At 44.2% G+C, this 17,109-nt stretch overlaps 1 protein-coding gene across 1 annotated transcript; it reads right to left on the bottom strand.

Annotated features, from left to right (window-relative positions):
• Nucleotides 1-1,522: 1,522 nt before the first annotated feature.
• Nucleotides 1,523-7,609, bottom strand: NOTO (notochord homeobox). Its single transcript, XM_077134736.1, has 3 exons — nt 7,177-7,609; nt 3,448-3,662; nt 1,523-1,681 (listed from the first exon to the last, which is right to left on the bottom strand). The coding sequence occupies exons 1-3, from the start codon at nt 7,607-7,609 to the stop codon at nt 1,523-1,525; spliced, it is 807 nt and encodes a 268-aa protein (XP_076990851.1).
• Nucleotides 7,610-17,109: the final 9,500 nt, after the last annotated feature.

The raw sequence follows: 17,109 nt of genomic DNA, 5'->3' as shown, positions 1-17,109 counted from the left end.
TTTTTTTCATCTGCGGTTTTGCGCCCGTCTGTGTCTTGGTGGCCAGCATACACCTCTTTATCAGGAGGGGCGCCTTTCTCTCCCTCAGGACCTCAAAAAGCTGCACACCACTGATCTATAGCATCCGTCCCCACAGCCTGGCCTGGTCTGAACACTACGCCCTGTTATTTTTTTTCCTTGTTTCATTATTGGTTCTGTGTTCCTTGAGAATGGACCTGCGCCTACATCTGCTGTGGTCTCATGGTAACATTTTGGGGTTGGGTAGAACCCAGTAACTCTGAACAGGTGAGTCGATGCAGGTGTTTCCAGAAGAGCCAGGTGCGGCTGGTTCTTTTAAGTCCAGCACTAGGAAGAATTTTCCTGACTGACAGGGATGGAGAAGGATTCTTGAAGCCGGCTCGGATGCCAGCCCTCTTCAGGCCCGGGGCCTGGTGTGGGGAGAGGATGGTTCTTGGGGAACCCCTCTGCTCTCTGCTTTTCCTCCGTAGAAACTGCATCCTTGAAAGCAGCCAGGACGGTCTCGCACCACCAGGAGGCAGAGCAGGCCTTCCACCAAGGGATAGCCTTCTCTTCTCACCTCCACCCCCAGGGGCCATTCTAGATTCTGAATCTGTACTCTCAAAAGAAGTGGGCCCAGGTGTGTGGAGCCTCCTACAGAAACCAGTTCCAAAAATGCCAGAGGCAGGCTTCACAGGAGTTAGCTAACAGCCAGGTTTCTTAGTAGGAAACCAAGCAGATTTCCTGAGAAGGAAAGGGAGAGAGATAACAACCATCATGTGAAAATACAGCAGTTAATGATAAAATGCCAGCCTTGGCAAAGACAGAGTCAGACTTCTCTACCGTATATACAAATGCGGAGAGGGGCATGTGGGTAGAGCCTGTCTGCTGTAAGGAGGCAGCTCTGCTAGAGAGCTCCTTCTAAGAGTGGTAAAAGCTCAGACAAAACAAGCAACGTTGGGAAATGCAAGAAGTAGGCTACCTTTCTCTCCTCCTTGCTCTCAGCCCCACCACCCCAAGCAGGGAAGAATCTTTTGTGCCCACACACTGATTCAGGGGCCCTTTCTTCACAGCCAGGCCAGGAAAAGATGAATCCCTGAGGAGACCAGGGCTGGTGTGGGCACCACTCTCCCAGGTGTGGAGAGCCTAGAACCTTTAACAGTTATTTCACACTTAGCACCAGGCTTGGAACATTTGAAGGGCTTTGCAGACTTCATTTCATCCCTGGGAGATATAAATTATGAACACACCCATTATATTGATGAAGAAAAGGGCTCAGAAGTTCGGGAACTTAGCCAAGGACACAGAGCTGAAGGTCAGAGTTTGTGCCTCTGACCAGTACATTATTCCAGCCTCTTAGGAGTCAGTATAGAAAAGAGGGCAGACAGTTTCCTCTGAGGCCTTGTTACCCTGGGAAGGCTCCTTCACTGGCAAACCAAAATCCAAATGTGGGGCAGGGAGGCCCAGTGGGTCCCCCCAAGAAGGACTAGCCCAGACATACTGGGTACAGCCTCTGTCCCAGTCCTCAGCTGCCCACTCCTGACTTGATGTCTTCACTCTTGATGCTGGTGTGAGATCTGCTGGAGGGCTGGGTGGGAAAGGTAACCACGGCAGATGGTGCCAACAGCTTCAGTTTTTGTTGCTTCTGATACTTGACCCTGCGGTTTTGGAACCAGACCCTCACCTATAATTGGGGTGGTAGACAGAGATCAGAATATGACCAGAAGTTTTTGTTGCACCCCAATTCGTAGAGTGCCCACCCCTATCTGCCTACTACAAACATGCCCTTCCTTCTAAGGGAAATATCTCTCCAAACATTCTTCCCTATAATTACAATTCATTCCACAATTATTCATTGAGCTCCTCTATGCCAAGCTTTGCCCTAGGTGATGAGCCAACAGTACTTCCAAAGGAGCTCAGGCTGGTAGAGGGAGACTGATAAAACATACAAAGAACCAGTGTGATATATAAACACAAATAGGGGTAGGAACGGAGCTGGGTAGGGGCACCCTCCCTGAGGAACCAGTATTTAAGCTGAGGCTCAGAGGGTGAGAGGCCAGCCTTGTGGGAAGAGAGAAGAGCCAGCTGAGGCAGGGAACAATCTGTAGGAAGTTTCTAAGGTGAAATCAGACTTGGCTTGTTTGATGACCAGAGAAGGGATAGCATGGCTGAAACAAAGGAGGGGGGAGTGGGGAGAAAGTGAAGAGAGGGCAAGTGGGTCAGACTAACAGAGACAGATCACCACCAACCTTTGAAGGTCATGGATAAAGAGTGTCAACTTTGAGGTTCTCAAGTGGGACATGGCATCTTATTTACATTTCAAGTGACTTGCACATCTGGCTGCTCTATGAAGAATGGATTAAAGCAGAAGCAGGGAAACAGTTGGGAGACTATTGCAGTAATCCAGGTAGAGCTGGGGATGTGGGAACTAGGGGCAATGGAGAAACAAACAGATTCCTGCTGTTATTTTGTAGGTGGAGGTGACAAGTGGGAGAGAAGGAGTCAAGGATGCCTAGGGGTTTTTGAGCAACTGGGTGTATGGTGGGGCATTTATAAGGAAAGGAACAGATTTGGGAAGAAAAAAGAGCTGAGGTTTAGAGTTGTTAAGTTTGAAATACCTGCCCTTGGGACATCCAGGTGGAGACATTAAATAGGCAGTCAGTTGTACAAGTCGTAAGAGAGGGGTGAGCTGAGGATACAAGTTTGGGAGTTGTTGGCTTATAGACGGAATTTAAAACCCTGGGGATAGAGGAGATCTGGAGAGACAGAGTTGAGGTCACAGAGGGGAAAAGTAGAGTGCAAAGAAGACAGGAGAAAAAACAGGAGAATGGATGTCCTGGAAGCCAAGACAAGAGCATGTTTCAATAAAGGAAGATGTGGTCAACTGTATAGGTGCTGCTGGGTGGTGGAGTAAATGAGGAAAGGAAAGCATCTGTTGGCTTTAGCAGCATGGAAGTCATTAGAGACCTTGATGAGAAGCTTTGATGGAATGGTAGGGAAAGAAGTCTTATTGGAGTGAGTGAATTGGGAGTGAGGACACTGAGGGTGAACAGAACAAGTATTTGAGAAGTTTGTCTGTGAAAGCAGCAGAGAAATTGTGCAATAGCTGGAGGGGAAAATGGGGTTAAGGAAGTTCTTACTATTTTTAAACATCTAGTCCCTTGAATATCTTCTTAACTTTACTGTCTGCTCTTTATTTAGCCTTGAAAGATTATATAGTTCTTGATTAATATCTAGAGTAGCATCGTGTGTTCTTCCCATAATATGATTTCACATGGGACTGTTTTTCTCATCATATGGAGAGAGTGCCAATGGTTAGGGCTTATCTCCCCCAGCAGCCTGGCACAGAGGAAGGCTTGTGTCCTCTTCCGACCCTCCATCTCAAGCCTCCCAGGGGGTAGTGTCTGTCCCAGGGTGCAACCCAGGCTCTACCAGAGCACCTGCTCCCACCTGGTTCTCCGTAAGGTTGAGCTGGGCTGCCAATTGGGCCCTCTTCTTCCCCACCAGATTGTGCTGTTTTGCAAACACTTTCTCCAACTCTTCCAGCTGCTCAAAGCTAAACACAGTCCGAACCCTCTTGTGGCATCTTTCAGTGTCAGGAAGGTCCTTGGCTGGGACCCAGTCTGGGGGACTCCAAAGACCTGGGTGGTGGGCCAGCTCCAAGCCTAAAGAGTAACCAACAGGAAGGGAAGTTAGCCAGCACCCACCACCCATCTTGGAGGAGAAAGGAAAAGCACATGGCTCCACTTCCCTGCTTTTCCCTTAGCCAGGTAATGAGCAAGAGGCAGAGTAAGAAGAAACTGTGTACAGATAAGAGAAGACAAATAAAAGAGAAAGAAGGGACAGTGCTATAAACCTACTTCTGCCTCTGCTTCTCTCCAGTTGAATGGCTTGACCTCTGATCCCCAGAAGGAACTGCCAAACTCCAACTCTCCTGGCCCTCCCTTTCCTTGACTTCAAGAAACTCCAGGGGATGGTGAGCGAAGGAACCCCGAGAGGCTCACTTTTTTCATGCATTCAGCAAATACTTTTTGAGTGCTTACTGTGCGTCAGACATGGTTCCAGGGAAAAACAGAAAATCTCTGTCATCATGGAGTAATGTTTCAAAAATGGGGAAAATAGACAGTTAGCAAGGAAAATAAGTTAACTATTGAGTATGCCAGATGGCAGTAAGTACTAAGGAGAAAAAGCAGGGAGAGGGGACAGAGTGTGTATGTGTACGGGAGGTATAATTTACCTCTTTAGAAAGGGCAGCCACTTCACTGAGGTGACATTTGAACAGGGTCACTATGTATGGTTGCATACCTTGTGCCCTGCTCATGGGTTCCCAGATGAGAAGGTCACTGGGGTCTGAAATTCTGCCCACTCTGCAAGCCAATCCATGTCCCTTGCCAAGATGCTGTATCTGCTTGGAGGAAAGAGCACCCTTTTCTAACACAAACAAAGGTCCCATCAGTACACCGAGCTGTGGGCCAGTCCACAAGGGGGACAGTCCCTGGGTTATGATTTGAAGAGGATGAGGGAAGGAGCCATTGGACTATCTTGGAAGACAGAATTCTGGGCAGAGGAACATGGCAATTTCAGTGTCAAGACCCCTCAGCTACCCTGGCATTGGGGAGGCTCCAGGGCTGGCAGACAGACTGCCCCCTTGCAGGGAGCCAGGCCAGGGCCTTAGCTGCCCAGCAAGTGGCCTGCCAGGACACCAACCTCTGGGCCCACCAGGCTCACCACATGCCTGCACAAGGCAGGGCCCAATGACCAGGAAAACCCCAATGGATATACAGCCTGATCTGTCCTGTCTCGTTCCAGAATCTGATAAAGTTAGGCTGAACCACAAGGTCCTTCATTGCTCTGATGGGAATTCTGGCTGTGTCACCCGATGCCAGCTATAGGACCTTGGGCATGTTGATCCACCTCTTTGAGCCTTGGTTCCCTCATATGTAAAATGATAATAATTCCTACTCCCAGAGATGCCACAAGGATTTAAGAACATGATTTTTGTGAGCCGTTTAGCACTGTACCAGGCACACAGCAAGAGGAGAGTCAAAGGTCCCTAAAGTATAACTACACGAGAGACCATCGCTTTTGGGAAAGAGCTGGATTATTTCCAGATGGGTGTCATCATGAAAAAAATTAAGCTTGGTTCACACCTAATACCTTGCACCCAGAAAAAAATCCAAATGAAACATATATTTAAATGTAAAAAACAAAAAACCCACAAAAGCCTAAAAGAAATCATGGGAAAATTATTTTGGGACCTTGGAGTAGGGAAAGTCTAAGTTTGATATAAGATGTAGATCTCACAAAAAAGATCAATACATTCAACACCATTTTTTTTTTAAATTTCTGCATGACAAACCCCACTATGATCTCAAAGAGTAATAAAGGAAAAAATATTTGGAACTCATAGTCAAAGGGCTAATTTCTCCAATATAAAAAGAGCTTCTACAATGGATTTTTCAAAATGACCAACTAGAAAAATGGGCAAGGTACAAGAGCAGTTCACCAAAAAGGAAATACAAATGACTGTTAAACATATGAAAAGATGCTCAATCTCACTTGTATTAGAGAAATGCACATTGAACCAACACAGGGATACCATTTCTTTTTTATCACTTGGCTGAGTTTCAGAAATTGGGTAACACGATTATGTGGGCAAGAATGCAAGTAGGAGACTAAGGGGCACATCTGTAGAGGGCAATCTGGCAATACCTAGCAAAATTACATGAGCAAAGATCCTTTAACCCAGCAAATTCAGCTATTCTGGAGTATCCTCTATTTAAGGTTACTTGTTGCAATGTTGTGTAATAGCTAAAGATGGAAAACAATCATTGGGCCTGATTAAATGCATTATAGTACATCTTTAAAATAGGTCATACTGGCTATAAAAGAAGTTCTTTATGGATTGATAAGGAGAAATCTCCAAGATATATGGTCAACTGAAAAAGAATAAAGCACAGGACAGTGCAGATAATATGTAGAGAAAAATGAAGAAATAATACGCATGTAAATATATGTGGGTGAGTGTGTTTGGATATTAAATATGCATAAAATGCTTCCAAAAAAGTAAAGAAACTGGTGTTATTGGTTGCCTGTGGTGAGGGAACTAGGTGGCTGGGGTCAGAGGTGGGGGAGGAAACTCTTCTTCATGTATCTCAGTATGCATTTTGAAACTTGACCTTTGTGGATGTAATACCTATGCAAAAACTAACTTGAAAATGAGTCAACTGAAATATGAAGTAGTAAACTGCAATTCAAACCTCAAGTGTGTGGAGAGTTCCTAAAACGTGGCTTGGAGTGATGGACTCGGCCCCCAAGTGCAGTCGCAGGGAGAAAGGGATCTTCAGATGGAAATGAGAGGTTGGCACCAGAGATGGTCCCCAACACCTGCCAGAGAATGCCCTGCTGAAAGGGCTTAGAGGAAATGCAGGATGGGGGACCCCCCAGGGAGGAGGAACTAGCTGAGATTGTTACAGGGATCTTGGTATGGGTTGTTAAGCCCTGAATTGCCTTTGCTCTATTGGGGGGAAATGGGGAAGCATTGAACCAGGCATCCCAAAATGTCACAAGTTCCTGTACATGGATAGTAAAGCTGGAGGAGAAAGTTACCTCAACAGTTAACTTCTCACCCAGCTTTAAGTGATTGACAAATCAGGGCCCTTTTCATGCCTGTGCAATGTCTTTCCCAATGCCCTATAAGCAAGCAGGCTCAGAGCCGTTACCTGAGGAGCCCTGCATTCCCACAGGCTGGAGCGGTGGAGACCTTGCTGAGCACCCGCTTCTCCCCAGAAAGGCTGGGTCGTCGTTTCGGGACGAGAGCCGCCCTTGGGGAGAGTCTGCGCCAGAAAGCATTATCCAAAGGGGAGAGAAGAGTCTAAACGCCTCTGTATAAACTCCCGCCTCGGGGGACGCGGGAACCGGGACCAAGGCTGGGTCCTCCGGCAGCTCAATCTCTGGAGCTCCTCTCTGGCCACCCACCTCTCTTGCGTTGTGCCGCAGCCCCCACTCGCCCCCTCAGCAGTGTGGGAGGGGTTGAGCCACGTGCCAGGGCTGGTCTCAGGGAGTCTCTCGCTCCAACCATTGGTTCTCAAACTCAGGGACTTCTCTAGTTCTCTATTGCCGCGGCCTCCACTCTCCACCCTCCACCACCCCATTTCCCAGGGCGCCGGCACCCCGTACCTGTGACGTCGAGGAGGCCCGGGAGGCCACAGAGGTGAGCCACACGCAGCCCCAGTACAGGGGACTGGGGGCACAAGGGATAAAGACCCACGCCCAGGTAAGTGGGCAGCCAAGCTGCCGGGCATGCCCAGGGCAGAACCGGGGACCGGGAGGGAGCTGTCCAGAGACCCTGGGCAGTACAGGCGGCAACTGAGAGACAGGAGGCGGCCGGCGCGCACCGGTTCGGCCTCGCCAGGATGGCCTCGACAGAGAAGGAGGACTCGAGGCCACCGGAGACGCCCCGGGTGCTCCCAGCAGCCGCACGCAAGGGCGATCTTGGGGCCGCCGGGCGGCGCTGGAGCGCGGGAGAGCGGCCTGAGCGCGGCGGCTGCTGCACGGGCGAGCCCGAGGGAGCTGGCGGGCGGCGGCGGCGGAGCGGCCCGGGGGTGGGCATGGCACGGCTCTCACTCGGATGGGCGAAGGGAAGGGAGTCGGCCTCCGCGGCTGTGCTGGGTGCACGAGAGGCTCGTGAGGAGGTCCTGCAAAAGGGAGCGAGGCTTGCCGGCCTGGAGCTGCCCCAGCAATCAGCTGGGGTCTTAAATTTGGTGGGGCGGGGCTGGGGGCTGGGGGCGGGCCGGTTCCTCCCGCGGCCCAGGCGGGGCTCTCTGTGCTCCGGGACCCGGTGGACTCATCAAAGTCGATGAGTTGCTGGACGTCCCAGGATGCCCCCCGCCCTTGGTGAGGCAGGGTGGCGCAGCCCCAAGGGGTGTATTCTCTTCCCCCGCATTTAAAAATGCCCACCCTAGGATGGCCCGGGAAAGGACCCTGAGCTCGCTGCGTGATCCTGAGAGAGCTGCCCTGCCACTAGGCGCCGTCTTTGCCCCTCTCCCCGGCCAGGCCTGGGCAGAGCTGTGATTGGAGATGGCATTCGGTAGTGGCTGCCCATGACTGCGTGGTTTAAAAAACACACACAAAAAAATTGAATATTTTATTTATAAGCATGTGAAAAGTAAATTTCCCGCCCCGTCCCCAGCTCCTCACTGTCCCTGTTGGGAGACAACAATGTTGTCACCAGTTTCTTTTGGATCCTTCCAGGGACTTTCTGCACCACATCATCTAGGACCCCAATTGGAAAGATCTTTACTATACCCAAAAAATGTGCAAGAGAAAAGTTAACACGGAGGATTTATAGGGGGAGTTTGTAGAGTATTGTAATGGTTCCAGATTAAGAAGTACTAACTGCCAATGAACCGGAGTTGTCGGCCTACGAAACTCTTTGAGTTATGTGGTTTTAGGGCAAGTGTTTGCTTCTCCGTTTTACAAATAGTTAATCAATACCTACCAGCTGTTGTCCTTGAGCGAGTTAGAAGTTTCTGTTTGTATTTCCTCACCTGTAAAATGGATAAACATAATACCACCTGATAGGGTTGCTTTGAGCATTAAATGAGTTAATGCACGTAAAACATACAGACTTGGCGGGGTTCCCGCTGTGATGTGGGTCTCAGACAGATTCCTGCCTCCCAGGCTTGCAGCGCTTTCGGCCTCGCCAAATCAATGCCTGACACTGAAGCTGCCCAATGCGAGGGGCTCCGTGGCACTCTTGATGGGCGGCAGCAGTTTGGGACACAAACGTGTTCAGTCTGCTCTTCCAGGTAGTGGCGGGAGGAAGCTTGCTGGGGTGGGCACTGGTTCCCGCCCCCACTACATCCTCGGGCAAGTACCGACTCCGCCTTCTGAGAAGCCTCCGGGGTAGCCTGGAGGGTGAGACTGTCCCGGGTGGAAGAGGCGGGAGAACCGACGGGTCCCAGGTCCAAGCTTACTGCGTTCTGGCCAGCAGCTGCTAGGTCAGAGGAGGGGGAACGCAAACGGATGCTCTGGGGAAGGGGCGTGGGTGGGATAGGAACTCGGAAGGGGGCCTCTCCCTCGTCTGAGGGGAGGACAGAATTCTACTGGGAAGGGGCAAAAGTTCTAGAGAAGTGCCCCTCCCCCATGACTCAAATCCTACACACACTACTCAGCTTCTCAACGTGTCCCTTTAGGAGCCGCTTTTCCTGTGAGAAGGTGGGGCGGTGCAAACCCCACCGGGTCGCCCAGTCAAAAGCGCCACAGGAGGACGTGTGGGAAGCACAGGGGGACCCACCTCCTTTTCAGGCCCAGAAATACCACCGCTTATGCTGTTGGGGAACAGTGAGGCCCAGTGAGTGAAAATATGGATTTTTTAGGGCTGACTTCTAAACCCAGCTTTGTCATGAACACTTCGTTGACCCTCGGATAAGTGATTTATTCACCCTAAGCCTCAATTTCCTGTGAAATGGGAATGATCACAGGTGAGAAGATAATACTGGATGGGATTGTTACAAAAATTAAATGAGATTGTATTTTTAGCTAAACAGCCTACAGAGAAAATAAAGTCCTCAATAAATGGAAAGTATAATGGAGCACCTACCACCTAACAATGGTAGGTGAACTGGGCTAAGCTTCTTTTAAATGGGTGCAGTGAAAGATAAGATAGAGCCAGATTTGTAGGCCCAGGTCTATCCCTTTATGCACTAAGGCCTCCTAGGGATTCATCCAGCAGCATGCAATCTGGAATCAGGGCGATGTGGCAAAGAACAAGAGAAAACGTGTGACATGGAAGGCATGTGAACGTTTTGGTAAGAGAATCTGTGATTTTTAATTTAAAAATATGGTCACTGTGTCTCTAGCACTGGATTTTCAGGACATAGTTCACTACATTTAAGTACATAATTGTTTTCTGTTGTTTAGTTTATTTCCCATCATACTGTAAGTTCCTGAAGGTGGGTATTAATATCCCCATTTTGCATATAAGTAAATGGAAGGAGAGAAGTTAAAGTACCTAAGTTCAAATCCCTTAGCTATGTGACCTTAAGCAGACTGTAGTTTTAATTTGCATTTCCCTGAAGACTGTTCATGTTGAGCATCTTTTCATATGTGTATCAGCCACTAAATGTCTATTCAAGTGGTTTGCTTATTTTTATTTTGTGTTACTATCTTTTTATTATTTGTAAGAATATACATGTATAGATATCAGTATTTTGGAATCAAGTCCTTGTGTGCAGTGTATATGTATATATATATACAGAGAGAGAGAAAGAGAGAGGGAGGGAGAGAAGCAAATACCGTCTCCTATTCTGGCCTGTCTTTTCATTCTAAGTTTTGTGTGTGTGCGTGTTCTAGTTTGCTAGCTGCTGGAATACAACACACCAGAGGCAGATTTGCTTTTAATAAAAGGGGATTTATTTCATTAGTTCTTCAGAGGAAAGGCAGCTAACTTTCCACTGGGGTTCCTTCTTACGTGGGAAGGCACAGGATGGTCTCTGTTGGCCTTCTCTCCAGGCCTCTGGGTTCCAACAACTTTCCCCAGGGTGATTCCTTTCTGCATCTCCAAAGGTCTGGGCTGAGATGAGGTATGCTGAGCTGCTTGGGCTGTGCTACCTTGCGCTCTCTCATTTAAGCACCAGCCAATTAACTCAAACGTCATTCACTGCAGCAGGCACGCCACCTAGCCTACTGCAGATGTAATTAGGAACAGATGAGGTTCACGTACCAGTGGCTCATGTCCACAGCAACAGAACTAAGCACGTTCACCTGGCCAAGTTGACAACTGAATCTACCACAGTGTGTGTATAAAAAATTCCTGATATTTAAAAAATATATAGTTTTATTGAAAAATTGTCACACACGTACATTCCATATATGGTGTACAATCAATGGCTCACAATATCATCACATAGTTGTGTATTCATCACCATGATCATTTTTTAGAACATTTGCATCACTCGAAAATTCCTAATTTTAATAAAGTGTAATATATACTTCCGTGTCCTTTTTTTTAAAAAAAAAGACTTTTCTTTTTAGAGCGGTTTTAAGATTTATGGAAAAATTGTGCCAAAAACACAGAGTTCCCTTTTATTCCCCCTTCCCCCAGTTTCTCCTATTGTTAACAACTTGCATTAATGTGGTACATTTGTTATAGCTGATGAACCAGTATTGGTACAGTATTATTAACTAAAGTCCATAGTTTACCTTAGGGTTCACTCTTTGTGTTGTGCAGTTCTATGAGGTTTGACAAATACATGACAGATATCTACCATTGCAGTATCACGCAGAAAAGTTTTACTGCCATAAAAATGCCCTGTACTCCACTGTTCACCCCTCCCAGGCTTCCTCCCCATGAACCTCTGACAACCGCTGATCTCTTGCCTATAATTTAGCCTTTTCCAGCATGTCATACAGTCGGAATCATACAGTATGTAGCTTTTCCAGGCTGATTTCTTTCACGTAACAATAGGAATTTAAGGTTCCTCCATGTCTTTCCATAGTTCAACAGCTCATACTTCATTGTATGGATGGATCACTGTTTCTGTTTCCATTCATCTGTTGCAGGACGTCTTGGTTGCTTCTGATTTTTGACAATTATGGATAAAGCTGCTGTAAACATCCATGTACAGGTTTTTGTGTGAACATAAGTTTTCAACTTATTTGGATAAATATCTAGGAGCACTAATCCTAGATCATATAATAAGACTATGTGTAGGTTTGTAAGAAACTGCCAGACTATCTTCCAAAGTAGCTGTAGTATTTTACATTCCAGCCATCAGTGAATGAGAGTTCCTGTGGCTCCATATCCTTTCCAGCATTTTATTTTGTCAATGTTGTGGATTTTAGCCATTCTAATGACGTTATTGTTTTAATTTGCAATTTCCTAATGACATATGTTGAACATTTTTTCATAGACTCATTTACTATGTGAATATCTTTTTGGTGAGGTGTCTGTTCAGATTTTTTGCCCAATTTTTTTTTAAAAATACCAAAAAACACCAAACAAACGCAAACATTCTTATTTTGATCATTCCGTTCTAAATATATAATCAGTAATTCACAGTATCATCACATAATTTGCATATTCATCATCATGCTCATTTCTTGGAACATTTGCATCTATTCAGAAAAAAAAAGAAAACAGAAAAAAATTTATACCTACCATACCCCTTGCCCCTCCCTTTCATTGATCACTAGCATTTCAAACTAAATTTATTTTAACAGTTTTTTCCCCCTATTATTTATTTTTATTCCATATGCTGTATTCATCTGTTGACAAGGTAGATAAAAGGAGCGTCAGATACAAGATTTTCACAATCACACAGTCACATTGTGAAAGCTATACCATTATACAATCATCATCAAGAAAGATGGCTACTGGATCACAGCTCTGCATTTTCAGGCAGTTCCCTCCAGCCTCTCCATTACATCTTGAATAACAAGGTGATATCTACTTAATGCGTAAGAATAACCTCCAGGATAACCTCTCGACTCTGTTTGGAATCCTCCAGCCGTTGACACTTTGTCTCATTTCACTCTTCCCCCTTTTGGTAGAAAAGGTTTTCTCAAACCCTTGATGCTGGGTCTCAGCTCATTCTAGGGTTTTTCTCAATCCCTTGATGCTGAATCTCAGCTCATTCTAGGATTTCTGTCCCACATTGCCAGGAAGGTCCACACCCCTGGGAGTCATGTCCCACATAGACAGGGTGAGGGCAGTGAGTTTGCTTGTTGTATTGGCTGGAGAGAGAGGCCACATCTGAGCAACAAGAGAGGTTCTCTTGGGGGTGACTGTTAGGCCTAATTTTAAGTAGGCTTGACCTATCCTTTGTGGGGTTAAGTTTCAAATGAACAAACTCCAAGACTGGGGGCTCAGTTTATAGCTTTGGTTGTCCACTTCTGCTTGTGAGAATATCAAGAATTCAACTTGGGGAAGTTGAATTTTCCGCCTTTCTCACCATTCCCCAAAGGGGGCTTTGCAGATACTTTTCCACTCACTGATCAAATCACTCTGGGATTTATCGGGGCATCACTCTGGGCAAACCCACAAAATCTCATGTCCTACTCAAGGTTCCATGTACTTACGGTTAAGCTGTCTACATAAGTTATATTAGGAAATGCACTAATTTAATTTAAAAATATAAATTTTGTACCAAATAAACATTTTTTGTTTTAGTCTCACACATAAGTTGAAATTTTAAAATATTAATTACCATCTATTTTCAGCACCCTGCAGTAATGACATTCCTTTGTTCTTGCTCATACAAAAACATTTTTAAAATTTGTACATTTAGTCACTATCTTTATACACTCTAGGCATTCCTAGATTATACCATCAGATTTTTTGACCAATTTTTAATTGGATTGTTTGTTTTCTTATTGTTGTCTTTTATGAGTTCTGTGTATGATCTAGATACAAGTCTTTCAGGCATGTGCAAATATTTTCTCATAGTCTGTGGCTTGTTTTTTCATTTTCTTAATAATATCTATGACAGAGCAGAAGTTTTAATTTTAATGAAGTCAAGTTTATCAATTTTTTCTTTCATGGACTGTACTTTTGGTGTTGTATTCTTTTGTGTACTTAAAAAAAAACCTTTGCCTACCCCAAGTCATGAAAATATTCTATTATTTTATTAATTCTTTGCTATTTTGCCTTTTACATTTAGGTCTGGAATTGATTTTTTTTCGCATGGGCAAGCACTGGGAATCGAACCTGGGTCTCTGGCATTGGAATAGATTTTTGTGTAGGTGTTACAGAAAGGACTTAAATTTTTTTTTATCATGGCAATATATATACAACACAAAATTTCTCATTTTAACCACTTTCATGTGTACAATTCAGTGACATGAATTACATTCATAATATTGTGCTACCATCCTCACCATCTGTTCTAGTTTGCTAGCTGCTGGAATGCAACACACCAGAGACGGATTGGCTTTTAATAAAAGGGGATTTATTTTGTTAGTTCTTCGGAGAAAGGCAGCTAACTTTCCACTGAGGTTCTTTCTTATGTGGAAAGGTACAGAATGGTCTCTGCTGGCCTTCTCTCCAGGCCTCTAGGTTCCAACAGCTTTCCTTGGGGTGATTTTTTTCTGCATCTCCAAAGGCCTGGGCTGAACTGGGAGTGCTGAGATGAGGTATGCTGAGCTGCTTGGGCTGTGCTACATTGAGCTCTCTCATTAAAGCAGCAGCCAGTTAAATCAAACATCATTCATTGCAGTAGGCCCGCCTCCTAGCCGACTGCAGATGTAATTAGCAACAGATGAGGTTCACGTATCATTGGCTCATGTCCGCAGCAACAAAACTAGGCACCTTCACCTGGCCAAGTTGACAACTGACTCTAACTACCACACCATCCATTACCAAAACTTTTTAATCACCCCAAACAGAAACTCTGTACCCATTTAGTAACTCCTGGTTTCTTCCCTTCCTCAACCTGTAATCTATTTTCTGTTTCTCTGAAATTGCTTATACTAGGTATTTCATCTAAGCGATTATCCTTCTGTATCTGGCTTATTTATCTCAATATGATGTCTTCAGGTTTCATCCATGTTGGAGCATGTATCAACACATCATTTCTTTTTACAGCTGAATATTATTTCATTGATGTATATAGCACATTTTGATTATCCACCATTCACTGATGGACACTTGGGTTGCTTCTACCTTTTGGCTATTATGAATAATACTGCTATGAACATTGGTGTACAAATATCTGTTCAAGTCCTTGCTTTCAAATCGTTTGGGTATACCTAGAAATGGAATTGATATGGTAAGTCTTTGTTTTTTTGGGGGGGGAGTGGGAGGTGCAGGGGTAGTGCATGGGCTGGGAATCAAAGCCTGATCTCCTGCATGGCAGGTGAGCATCCTGTGTTTAACTTTCTGAAGAACTACCACGTTGTTTTTCACAGCAGCTATGCCATTTTACATTCCCATCAGCAATGTACAGTGTTCCTATTTTTCTGCATCCTTATCAACACTTGCTATTTTCAGTCTTTCAATAATAGCCATTCTAGGGGACATAAAGCAGTATCTTATGCATTTCCCTAATGACTAATGATGTTGACATCTTTTCACATGCTAATTGGCTATTTGTCCATGTTCTTTGGGAAAATGTCTATTCAAGTTCTTTGCACATTTTCTTTTAATTTTTATTGAGAAATCGTCACACACATGTAGTCCATCCATAGTGTACAATCAGTGGCTCACAATATCATCACATATTTTGTATTCATCACCATGATCATTGTTAGAACATTTGAATCGCTCTAGAAAAAGAAGTGAAAAAAAAAAGAAAAAAGAAAAAACTCAGGTGGGCCACAGTGTCTCAGTGGTAGCATTCTCGCCTGCCATGCCAGGCACCCGGGTTTGATTCCTGGTGCCTGCCCATGCAAAAGGAAAAAAGGAAGGAAAAAAAAGAAAACACTCATGCATCTCATACCCTTTGGCCCTCCCTCTCATTAACCACTAATATTTCAATCTACCCAATTATTTATTTATTTATTTTAAATGATGTATTATAAATATTATATTTACATTATTATTTATTTTTTTCCTTATTTTATTTTACCCATCTGTCCATACCCTGGATCAAAGAAGCATCAGACACAAGGTTTTCACAATCACACAGACACTGTGAAAGCTATATAGTTATACTGTCTTCGTCAAGAATCAAGGCTATTGGAACACAGCTCAACAGATTCAGGTACTTCCCTCCAGCCACTCCAATACACCATAAACTAGAAAGGGATATCATATAATGCATAAGAATAACTTCCACGATAACCTCTTGACTCTGTTTGAAATTTCTTTGCCACTGAAACTTTATTTTGTCTCATTTCTCTGTTCCCCATTTTGGTCAAGAAGGCTTTCTCAATCCCTTGATGACAAGTCCCAACTCATTCCAGGATTTCTGTCTCATGTTGCCAGGGAGATTTACACCCCTGGGAGTCATGTCCCATGTAGGAGTGAGGGCAGTGAATTCACCTGCTGAGTTGGCTTAGAGAGAGAGGCCACATCTAAGCGACAAAAGAAGTTCTCTGGAGGTGACTCTTAGGCTTAATTTTAAGAGGCTTAGTCTATCCTTTCTTTGCACATTTTTAAATTGAGTTATGTGGAAAGAACTTTTTAAGGATAAGTTAAAATCTGCAACCATAAAAGAAAATATTGATTGATTTGAATATACAAAAGTTTAAAAATTGAATGTGCCAAAAATAAAACAAAACTAATAACAAACTTCAAGAAAAAAATTGATGAGATGGGCTAATATATGAACTAGGCACTTCATAAAGGAAAATATCCAAATAGCTTACTAAAAGGTACCTAGCCCTATGAGTCATCAGGGAAATGTAAATTAAAATCTCAAAATGATACCACTAAACACCCACCAGAAGATGGGAGTTACCAAGTGTCAGTGAGAATGTGAAGCAACTGGAACTCTTATGCATTGAATGTGGGAGTATATATTGGTACAAATTTTAGAAAACTGGTTGGTAGCATTTACTAAGTTGAACACATGCATACACCATGACCCAGCAGTTATACTCCTAGATATATGTCCAAGAATAATATGTAAATATTTTTACCAAGAGATATGTTCAACAATGTTCATAGCAGCATTGTTTGTATTAACCAAAAAGGAGAACTGTCCAACTGTCCTTCAACAGTAGAATAAAGAGTGATGTATTCATAAATTGATTCTTATTTAGCAATGAGAATGAAAGAACTACTATTATAAACAACAACATGGATGAATCTCACAAACATAATGTAGAGAAAAAGAAATCAGTCACAAAAGAATATATATACTGTATAGCTCCATTTATATGAAATTTTAAAAATTATTTTAATTACATGCACCCAACCTAAAATTCCCTCCTTTAATACATTCAGATATATAATTCAGTGATGGTAATTATATTGACAATGTTGTGCAACCATCACCATCATCCATTACCACATCTTTTCCATCACTCACAACAAAAATTCTGTACCAGTAAGGTTTAATTCCCCTTTCCCTAGCCCCCTGTAACCTGCATTCTAGTTTCTGCCTGTATGAATTTGATTATTCTAATTGTTTCATATCAGTGAAATCATACAATATTTGTCCTTTG

Source organism: Tamandua tetradactyla, chromosome 17 (genome assembly GCF_023851605.1).
Source record: "Tamandua tetradactyla isolate mTamTet1 chromosome 17, mTamTet1.pri, whole genome shotgun sequence".
NCBI lineage: Eukaryota > Metazoa > Chordata > Mammalia > Pilosa > Myrmecophagidae > Tamandua > Tamandua tetradactyla.
This window is presented reverse-complemented; position numbering and strand designations above follow the sequence as displayed.